The following is an 11,287-nucleotide window of genomic DNA, read 5'->3' as shown; positions in this document are numbered from 1 at the left end:
TTTATCGAAAGAAGCCGTAATAAACGCTTCGAGTCAGAAGACGGCCCAAAGGGACCTAGGACATGACTCGAGGCCCAACTTATGATTTCTTAACCAGCAGCCCGTAAGCCGCATGATGGTTTACACTTGGTTCGCAAGGAAAAATAAATGTCAAGTTTCCGCGGATAAATACGAAATTTTGAAGATAATTACGAAGATCGGAAAAATGGAATATCTCCATTTTTACGCTATGACGGCTTAAGGGCAGAAGAGGAAGAGCGCAAACCGACCTAGGAGCCAGTATATAAGGAGTCCTAGGCGAGAAGCATGGAGCGGACTTTTCTCAGAGCAAACTTAGCACTTTGAGCAATTAGGTATATTTCCGTTTTTGTTATTCGAGCTGCGACTCAACTAGGTTATTGCCGTCTTAGGGTTTTAGAACTAGGAATCTCGCCGACAGCTCTCGTAGCCCAGACTCTTACCTTGTTGTAACACCCAAACGCGAATTCGGAATAAGATCTACTTTGCTCTCTTTTCGATTTCTTATACTTTATTGTTGTTATTCTTGTGTTCTGATTGCTTGGCGTGTGGTATTAGCAGATATCCGGGACTTCTGGGAAATTAGGGTTTTCCTAGTTTCCTTATTTAAACGGAAATCGACAGTGCGAATTTCGGTTCCCACAGTTTCCAGGTTATTGTAAATGACCAGACTTCAGAGAATGGTAAGGGAAGCACAACATTACAGTGATGAATCCATTTGTGTTTGAAAGATTGAAAAATTGAGGAAATTGTAGAGGCAGTAAAAGGCTAGGTAGATTTTCAGAGAACATGGTGAAACGGTGATGAGTCTTATGAGTATAAAGACATGTACATTAGGTTAATGGAGACTAAAGCTTTGGTTGGGAGAAAATTGAAAAAAAAATTGTGAAGGGGGTAAATGACTTTTTAGGAAGATAAAAAACATTTATTAAGTACCAAAAATCTGCTTATATCAACTATCAAGTTTAGCAATTATCAAGTTTCAAATATACAATGAACCGAGCAATTAAATCAAGCTATATCTATAATTGCATATCAAAAACTATCCCAAATGAGAAAATGTTCCATTGCAGGTAATATCAGCTTTTTACTTTTTCAACTATGTAGTCATAAACTTCCATCTTTCCTATCCTTGCTTTAATGTGAATGGAGAGTATCCAGCCTGAAACATGAACATTCCGTTGTGTAAAGGCAGGTTTATGTTGTTTCAAAAAGCAGAAAATATCAAAGTACAAACCTTGTCAGTGATCTCTAATGTTGTGCCATGTCTTGAAGATCTTAGTGATTTCCAAGCACCCATTGCTTGCAGCAAAGTGAAGAACAGTCCAGCCTGCTTCATCCATGATGTTGATCATAGAATCATCTGCACTTACTAGCATTTTCACTACCTGCAACCAGCAAATGATTACACAACTTCACAGTGTGAATGAGCTAGTAGATTAATAGCACCACTACAACCTACGATTACATATTCTAAATCCCCTAACTTCACTACCTCAAGACTAAAGTGACCAGATTATGCAGCTAACTTCATTACCTGAAGATTCCACTCACAAAAAGCATTTATACGCTAAGGTTTCTCATCATTTGATACAAGGGAAATCACTTTTGTTTTGTAAGACTTCACATCATGCATAAGAGGGGTTTGACCCTTTTTATCTGATACATCAATCAATGCTCCTATTTTGTAGCAGATAGTCACAAATCTCCAATTTTCCTCGGTTAGCTGCTATGTGAAGAGGTGTCCTTGAGTCTGTCAATGTCATTGGTATCGGCACATGTCATAGAACACGTAAATAAAGATTTTTTGAAGCTGACTATTCAATAAAGAAAGAAACGAAATAAGTTCAATACCTTTGGTGATAAGTGTTGACATAAGCTCTAAATTACCAACCCTAGCAGCTATATGTAGACTCTCGATTATATTCTACCATGATTGCTCTGTCTTGTCGGAGGGTAATACATTGTAGATTTTATTGTGTGTCATCGTTAGTAGATGTCCCAAGGCTAAAAAAGGAGAGGATTTAACGTAAAGATGTACATAAAAGAAAGAAAACAGAAAAGGAAAGAGAGAGAAAAACTTTCCAACTTTAACGTGTGACCTATAGAACGAAGAGAAATACTATGTTCCTTAACATTATTTAAACTTTTTATCATTAATGAAGAAATATGTTTTCCTTTTCATTGCTCTTTATTCTTTTATTTGTAAAAAATTATAGAACAAATCAATTCCTCATTAATTTTGATAAGGAACCATCATTCTTTATCGTTCCTAAAATTTTATTCTTACTCATTTCTTTCATATCCGTTTCTATTGTTCCCATGATGATTACCAGTCTCACCTTTCACTTTTTAAAATGACTTTATCTATGTATAATTATTTTGTTCTTTCTTTGTGCATTTTATATAAAGATTCATAAAATTTAAAGGAAATGTGTCTATTAAATTCAATTGTATTCCTTTAAAATCTAAAAAAAATCTTTTTGAGAAATGCATTATAATCCTCAACAAATCATTTAAAATACTCAAAAATCTATTATTTATGTCTTCAGTTGATTTTTTAAAAAATTAGTTAAATTCTTGAATCTAATACCATCTCCAGATACATAGCCCAAATAATTATTATAATAACTAAAGAAAAATTATTTCTAATACGGCTCTAGCTCAGTAACAGTCTCTCATTCTCACATACTAATGCTATGTTTCTCTTTCATTGCTTTGTTTCGTCTCTTTTCTACGCTCTATGTTCGCAGCCGAGATATTTTTCGGAGGTATGAAAATTCTTCTCTTTTAATAATTTTGTTTGCATAATCTAAATTTTGGGACTTCAATTTCTTTCAAGTTTCGATGTAATTTTACTGGGTTATCTTCACCAAACTTCGATGTTTGTCTTTTTATCATTAATTTATGTCCATGTCGTTCTCTTGTGTGGCTTTTGTTAGTAAATGTGGTCAGAATCACTTATGGGTTTCTAAAAGTTTCATTCATTTTACCTTCTCTTATGTCTATGTTGTTCTCTTGTTTGGTACGACCGCTTAGATTAGATATTTATGGATTTCTCATAGTTGCATTCTTCTCATCTCAAAAGCTATGGATTTATGATCAGAAATTGCAACTTTTATCTTTTTCCAACTTGGTTCAAGATTCGTTGTAATTTTACTGGATTATCTTCACCGAAGTTCGATATTTATCTTTTTTATAAGTAATTTGTGTTCATGTTGTTCTCTTATGTGACATTTGTTGGTAAAGATGGTCTGAATCGCTTATCGGTTTCTCAAAGGTGCTTCTTTTTACCTTCTATCTGTGCGTGTTTCATCTCCAAAAGCTACGATCATAAATTGCAACTTTTTTGTTTTAAATCTCAAACTGATCGAATTAGTGTGTGTATCCATCTGAGATTTTTTTGTGAGTTTTATTTGTTGTTTCTTTGCAGTCAATATATGGATCGTTGATGTAGACTTGGCCCTTCTTGCTCTGCAAAATGATGATGAAGACTTGGCCTTTTAGTAGAATAGGATGAAGAAAATAAACTTCAGAGCTATATGGTTTTGAATGCTCTGAGAGCATTCTATTTTAGAGTAAAATATAGGAAAAAAAATTATAGATTACCAGTTGAGATGGTTTGATTAGGTCGTAACTTTTATTGTCAACAATTTGAATTTCTTAAAAATGAGAAATTAATAATTTTATTATAATAAATTAATTGGCTATTAAGAAAGAGCCACGTGGTAAAAGAATGTATAATAAACAGAGAAAAGAACCGGTTCTTGTGTTCGTTCACCCCTGCCTTTCTATTTCTTTCTAATCTTTTATCGTTATCTGCGATGGAAGTGGCCTTGAGATCAGTATCTCTTGTGTTCAACATACCAAGAACATGTTTTGTATACACCTATTAAACCCATAAGATGTCTGTACCAAATAAATTGTGAATGTAAAGTCCAAAACTCCCTGGCTATTAAAAATATCATTCCGTATCAGTCTCTGTGTTTCTAATGTTTGAGTCACTCTTGTTGAGCACAAACGGTTCAACACACTTTTGAAAGACGAGCTCGTTTAAGCTTGTCTTGGAGAAATCAATTAAGAGATGGTGACAAAAGGATTAATATCATTAAGTTTTCTTCAACATAATTTACAATGTAAAAATCATACATCTTAAGTCTATAGGTTCCAAGAAGAACACAAGAAAACTTGAATACCTCTATGTGCGATTAACAATCAAGTTTTGTAAAGTCTCCGACTCATCAAACCGTTCCACACGATTCGTTGTGGCAGTGAATGAAAAGGGTCCCAACGTGGTTCCCACAGATATTAATGGTGGCCTGTTTTCAAAAGTTGATTGGGCCCCTTCCAAATGTCAAGTTGATTGACTCACTCTCTCACTCTTTATCTAACCCACACGTTTCCGTCTTTCACAGTTTCATGATGCCGACAAAATGTTAAGGAATATTTTTATTGATTTGGAAAATAATATTCATGGCAGGAGTGAACTTCATGTGTTTTGTCTTAACAAAACAGGTAATATGATTAGCCTTATTCCGACCATACCTTCCGGTCCATTTTTTGCACACGTGGCGGCTTTCTGAGTCGTGCTTTCGTGCTGCTGTTGACTTGTGAGGCACAAACCCTCGTTGTCTTTTTACTTTTTAGGGACATAATCGTAGTTCCATACCATTTTTCTTTTTTTTTTGACAATAATAATAACTAAACTATGAAATTTGGCATATACCATATCATTCATATACCGACGTTTTTTATAAACTTCCCTTCCCTTTGTCAATCATAACCCAGTTATTACGAATAAACACGATGTATTTTTTTTAACGAAAACACGATGTATTAAATAATACGTAACAATAATTTATTAACATAGCTAATAATTCTTTTTATTAAGAATTCAAACTGTGTCTATAAACTACAAAAAAACTATTGATTGAATATTTTTGCATGAGCTACATTTTTGAATTATCTTTTTTTTAGCATTCAAAATGAAAGATATGTCATTGTATATTTAAAAATAAAGGGAAATAAATAAACCAGAAAATAAAAGTAATATAAAAATGAAGGGGGAAAAGACAAGAGAGATTTACTCGTTCATAACTTCATATCTGCACCGCAGACTTTGTACTGCAAAGGCAAATTTAATAATTTTCTAGATCTGCTTGAAATGAAGACAGACTAAATAAAATCTCAAAATCTCTCCATTAAAGGCTGCAGAAGAAATAGATACATTAAAAAATAAAAAAAGGCGAAGTGAAACTGAAACACGACACGAATTGTGTTAAAGCAACAAAAAAAAAAAGAGTTTTAGAAAGAGAGGAAAGAAAAGATCTATCTTTTGTGAGTTGAGTTTGTTAGATTTTATCCTCTTTTGTCTGAAAAGTTTCGTGATCGATGGCGGAGAAGGAAGAAGAAGAACAACAACAAACAAAACAGTCTGTGACGTCAAAATCATCTACCGGAGGAGCTTCACGGCCGACGATTTCACTTCCTCGTCGACCGTTTGGGGAAATGTTTTATAGCGGTGGCGTTGGATTTAGCGGATTCAGTCCTGGTCCCATGACTCTAGTCTCCAATATGTTCTCTGATCCTGATGAATTCAAATCTTTCTCTCAGCTTGTCGCCGGAGCTGTGGCTTCTCCTGCCGCTGCTGCAGTCGTTGCTAGTGCTCATCAGACACCTGTGAGCTCTGTCGGTGGTGGCGGTGACAGTCTTCTTGACCCGAGGATCAAGCAAAACAGACCAACGGGATTGATGATTACACAGCCACCGGGGATGTTCACCGTGCCTGCGGGCTTAAGTCCGGCGACGCTTCTAGATTCTCCAAGCTTCTTTGGTCTGTTTTCACCCATTCAGGTGTGGCTTTCATTTCAAGTTGTTGTTTTTTGTCGTTACTTCGAATTTCTATTTTTGGTAACTATAAGTTTAGGGCTTTTATGGGTTTTTCTTTTTTGGAAATTCATATGATTTTGACTTTATGGGTATTTGAAATTTTGAATCTATGTGAGTCTCTGTTCAATATATTGAAAGTATGAAACTTTCAGACAAAAAGTATCTTCAGTGTCAAAAGAGACAGCCATATTCAACTCTTAATGATCATTAGTCTTGTTTCTAGCGTTAATATTGACAAAATCTTGATTTTTTATATCTCTTGAGGATGTCATTAGCTTAATACAAAATGTGAATTTACGTGTAGGGATCATTTGGTACGACACACCAACAAGCTTTAGCACAAGTCACTGCACAAGCAGTTCATGGTAATAATGTCCAGATTCAGTCAGAATCATCTACTCAACAACAACAAACTTCATTGACTGAGGTTCCCTCGTTTTCAGCCCCGGTTCAAGATCAGAGAGATAACTCTGAAGTAACAGTCTATGAGCATCGGTCGCAGCCTCAGAATGCTGATAAACCAGCTGATGATGGATACAACTGGAGGAAATACGGGCAGAAACAAGTGAAAGGTAGCGATTTTCCTCGGAGTTATTACAAATGTACTCATGGGGCGTGTCCTGTCAAGAAGAAAGTCGAGAGGTCTGTGGATGGACAAGTAACGGAAATCATTTACAAGGGTCAGCACAATCACGAGCCTCCACAAAACAATAAGCGCGGCAGGGATAATGATAATAATAATAATAATGGGAGTTGTAACAGTCTCAACAAGAGTAAGAGAGACCAGGAAACAAGTCAGGTCACAACAACAGAGCAAATATCTGAAGCAAGTGATAGCGAGGAAGTTGGTAATGCAGAAACTAGTTTGGGAGGAACACACGAAGATGAGCCTGATCCCAAGAGAAGGTTAGATGGGATTGTTTCTTTTACATTCATCTCTTATGAGGTTTGTTTTTTTCTGACAAGACTCAAACAAAACTTTTGAATGTTGCAGAAATACAGAAGTCCGGGTTTCAGAACCAGTTTCGTCATCAAATAGGACCGTGACAGAGCCTAGAATTATTGTACAAACGAAGAGTGAAGTTGATCTCTTAGATGATGGATATAGATGGCGCAAGTATGGTCAGAAAGTAGTCAAAGGGAATCCTTATCCGAGGTGAGACAGAAAACCAAATCAGTTATCATCAAGTTCTTACATTTTCTTTGGTATTTTTATCCTTAAACACTCTTTGATCTATTCACAGGAGCTACTATAAGTGTACAACACCGGGATGCAGAGTGAGGAAACATGTAGAAAGAGCAGCAAATGACCGAAAAGCTGTTATAACAACATATGAAGGTAAACATAACCATGACATTCCAGCGTCTAGAACCAGCAGCCATCAGTTAAGACCCAACAACAATCTCTCGACGGTTAACTTGAACCAACAACAGACAGTTGCGCGTCTAAGGCTTAAAGAAGAGCAAATCACTTGAGAAAAAAAAAATACTTGTTCGTTTTATTTTTGGTTAATGAGCCTGTTTAGTTTCATGATTACTACATTACCACATGTTTCTACAAATAGAAACTTTGTAATAGGTTACATTTTGTGAAGTTATTTCTTGTAATAACAATGTTTGTAAGAAAATGAAATCTTTCATGGAAGTTGATTAAAATCTTTACAAAAAAAAATCAATATGAAATCATTGGTGAGACAGGCGCATTAACCGATTTTTGTCCGATTTACCGGACGCATAACCACACGTTTAGATAAATTCATACACATTACAATGTCAAAACCCAACACAATTCCAATGTCCAATTCAGTCAAACACTTAAAACAAGATTCAACACACAAACACTGACCATTAACTCTTCATCATCCGTTGTAAGCTACAGACACCACGTGAGGAACTTTACCGTCATCAAAAGGCAAACTCACATACTCTCTCGCAAACTCCTCAGCTATCTCCCAAACAAGCTTACCCTGAACAGCTTTACAAAACATATACATCACAGTGGTCCCCGCCAAATTGTACATCATCAAACCCGTTAGTAACGCAGACGTGACCACGATCTGGACAACGAAGACAGCGTTAGTCCACAGTTTCCCGCCATTTTCAATGTCGGAAGCGGTTACGTTGCTGATCCAGACAAGACTCGATTGAGCTATGCTGAAGACGACGATCATAGAAAGAGAAACGCTTTCCATGCCTTTGACCAAGCCTCTGCTTCTCTTCAACGGCGTCAACCCATAAGATGACTCAACAACAACGACGACCCACGCAAGGATCCAATTCACATAGAGCTTTATCACGATCGCAATAAAGATGAGTATTATCATTCAACTGCTTGGAAGTAAGTTGAAGCGTAACTGACTTCGAGACCTGGGACGATGAGCTCGATCACTCGAGTCAACGAGAAGGATGCGAGCCCTAGAATGAGTAAGATCAAGAAGACGATGGAGTTGGAGGAGACGAGAGTAGCGAGGAGAGGGAAGAAAGAGGTGAAGCTTGATTTGACGGCGGAGATGAGTTTCACGGGCCTTCCGTAGAAGCCTTGGAAGACACTGTACGTGATTAATCCGATGGATAAGAGGTTGAAGACGGTGACGAAGACGACGTAAGCGATCAGAAGGAGGAGGACGGTCTTGGGATCGATATCGTTGTGGGATTTGAGGAGGGAGAAGGTGGTGTGAGAACGGGGGGGGATTGGTTGATGATGAGGCGGGAGATGGAGGGGTAGACGGTGACGGAGAAGGAGATGTGGGGAGGAGGAAGACGAGGGAGAGAGCTAGGAAGTGGCGCGAGTGGGCGTTTATTATCCGTTTTGATTCTGTTAAGACCACCCAGAGGTTGACCGTTGGAGGAAGAGGAGATGGTGTCGCCATTGAAAGCACGTGGAGAACACGAAGTTGGAATCAAAGAACTTTAAAGAAGAGTCCAAACTATGAGTAATGACCAAGAAATTTAGTTTTAGATAACAACCTGTTTGCGACAATCATTCATAAATTCAAAAGCTCGTTCAGTTAACGTTCGCGGTTGTGAGCGTTTGCTGTTGCGGGCAGTTGCAGGCGGTTGCGTGAGGATATTTTTTTTTCTTTTTTCTTAAAACAATATAAATATAAAAATAAAATTATTCAATAAAAAATTTAAATTGGAATTATAAAAATACTAAAATATATCTATTATATTTTAATTAATATTAGAAAATTTTAAAATAAAAATATTTTCTATTATTTTTAAAAAATTTAAACTATAACTTTCTAAATATAATTTTTATATTTATTATAATATTATGATTTTTGATATTTGTATAATTGTATAAAATAAAAATATTGTTAATTTATTATTTAACTGTTGTTGCATTTGGTAGTTAACCAGTCATAAGTATCCCGCAAACGCACCAATTTCTAACCGTACAACCAGTCGTACAAATCTCTTAAACCCGCTAGTAACCGCAACCACCCGCATCCGCAAACTCCCGCAACCGCAACCGCTGCGTTTGAACCAGTCAGACCCTCAATCTAATAACTCAATGACCGGAAAATAATTAGATTCAACATCTAGACTGTGTTTAAAACATTAATTAAACCTTAGTTCATTCCCATTAATTTGTGTGGTGAAAATAATATTTATTAAAGTATAGTATCAATATTACTGTTTCCAAATGACATAATATTTATTTATTGGACTTCATAAGGTAGTCGACAGTTTGTAATATTGAAAGTAGTGGATCACTGATCTTAGAAGTAGTTACAAAATTATTGGACTCAACTATTATCAACCGGACATGTTCCTAATTTAATAGTATTGATTAACCATGTTATAAATCATAATCTTTTTTATTGGTGTAAATTTTTTTTGTCACAATTTCCGTCACATAATACCGATAAATTTTTAAATTTTGTTATATTACATAGGACAATTAACTAATTTTGGATCATTTTGTTAAAATATCTTTCGGACCTCATAAATTTTGGAGCTCGATTTGTTTTTGAACCCTATCCTGATATTTTTAACATTATTTACTAGATTTTGACATGCGCTTGAAAACCTCGGGTTTTTTTCGAAGTAAATAAAAAATTTGATTTTTTTTTTATTTTTAATTGTTCAGATAAAAATATTGGATAATTTTTAATATTTTAAATAAAAAATATTTAAGTAATTTTTTTTGGGTGATTCGGTTTATACATAGTATTTTAAGATATTTAGTTACTTTGAAATTAATATTTATAAGTATATAATTTGTATTTTAAAAATTAAGTTTCTCATCCGGTTCTCGACTCAGTTTCAAATTTTCGGTTTCAGTGATATATTACTCGGCTATTTATGAAAAATTCTGTTCAATTTATTTTATTTTATTTTCAGTTTGATACGGTTTGGTTCGCGGTTCCGGAAAAATGTGCCCAACCTATACATTATCTCATAAAAAAATTACTCAATATTTAAACTGAAAATCCCAGTTTCTCCGATATTTTATTTTATCTATAAATCTGTAACTCCCCAAAAATTCAGAATCAAACCAAAATTTAATTGGACCCCATTTTTTTTTTTTTTTGAATATTAGTCGGTGCTCAACTTTTCTATTGTAAATACATGAACGTTTCTAGAACCAAACATTGTAAACATTGTAAATACCAAAACACCGAAAAAGAAAAACAGAATTCTGAAGACTAATAGTGAATCTACAATTAAATTGCGAAAAAACATTCTAACGGAGAAGGAGATGGGGAGGAGGAAGAGGAGGGAGAGAGCTAGGAAGTGGCGCGAGTGGACGTTTATTATCCGCTTTGATTCTGTTAAGACCACCCAGAGGTTGACCGTTGGAGGAGTAGGAGGAAGAGGAGATGGTGTCGCCATTGAAAGCGCGTGGAGAATACGAAGTTGGAAGGAACTTTAAAGAAGAGTCGAAACTATGAGCAATAACCAAGACTACTTTCTTCAACATCCTCTATATATTATTGGGCAATTTTGCTGGAAAACCATGAATCTAAAGATAATTAGGAAGTCATGCAAAAAATAAGTTAATTAGAACATGATTAACCCTAATTAACCCCGGTCTTTTAGCCTGGTTTTTAACTCATGATTTGACATTTTTTTATTTTTTAATTTTTTTTTACACTTTTCGGCTAAGAGACGACTCTTATATCTCTTTAAGAGACGACTCTTATATCTCTTTAAGAGACGACTCTTATATCTCTTATTGAAGACACGGTTCTTAGCTTTTCTTAGTTAAAATCTAAGAAAAGCTAAGAACCGTCTCTTAACCGAAGCTAAGAATCCTTGTTAAAAGAATGGGACGCGTGAGCTACGGATATTCGTGTAAAGTAGAAAGCGACGTTTGTGTTTACCGATATTCCAACTTGTAGGTCAAATTCAAAACTCACAAAGGGGCGCA

At 35.4% G+C, this 11,287-nt stretch overlaps 1 protein-coding gene, 1 long non-coding RNA gene and 1 pseudogene across 2 annotated transcripts; 1 reads left to right on the top strand and 2 right to left on the bottom strand.

The window, feature by feature from the left end:
• Positions 1-1,126: 1,126 nt before the first annotated feature.
• LOC106326681 lies at positions 1,127-1,992 on the bottom strand. The gene is made up of 4 exons (XR_001267301.1): positions 1,873-1,992; positions 1,556-1,771; positions 1,256-1,406; positions 1,127-1,180 (listed from the first exon to the last, which is right to left on the bottom strand). It is a non-coding gene; the product is annotated as an uncharacterized LOC106326681 (long non-coding RNA).
• A 3,129-nt stretch (positions 1,993-5,121) lies between these two features.
• Positions 5,122-7,552, top strand: LOC106322637 (probable WRKY transcription factor 3). Its single transcript, XM_013760718.1, has 4 exons — positions 5,122-5,871; positions 6,212-6,813; positions 6,902-7,063; positions 7,152-7,552. The coding sequence occupies exons 1-4, from the start codon at positions 5,410-5,412 to the stop codon at positions 7,381-7,383; spliced, it is 1,458 nt and encodes a 485-aa protein (XP_013616172.1). The 5' UTR covers positions 5,122-5,409; the 3' UTR covers positions 7,384-7,552.
• A 74-nt stretch (positions 7,553-7,626) lies between these two features.
• On the bottom strand, positions 7,627-8,817 carry LOC106325975 (annotated as a pseudogene).
• Positions 8,818-11,287: the final 2,470 nt, after the last annotated feature.

Source organism: Brassica oleracea, chromosome C2 (genome assembly GCF_000695525.1).
Source record: "Brassica oleracea var. oleracea cultivar TO1000 chromosome C2, BOL, whole genome shotgun sequence".
Lineage (NCBI taxonomy): Eukaryota > Viridiplantae > Streptophyta > Magnoliopsida > Brassicales > Brassicaceae > Brassica > Brassica oleracea.
Note: the sequence above shows the minus strand (reverse complement) of the source record. Positions and strands in the feature narration are given on the sequence as shown.

Bases quoted from the DNA above. Each gene is read 5' to 3' on its own strand.
- LOC106322637 (XM_013760718.1), top strand. From the start codon at position 5,410: ATGGCGGAGAAGGAAGAAGAAGAACAACAACAAACAAAACAGTCTGTG. The intron at 5,872-6,211 runs GTGTGGCTTTCA...ATTTACGTGTAG, and splicing joins GTCTGTTTTCACCCATTCAG to GGATCATTTGGTACGACACA. The intron at 7,064-7,151 runs GTGAGACAGAAA...ATCTATTCACAG, and splicing joins AAAGGGAATCCTTATCCGAG to GAGCTACTATAAGTGTACAA.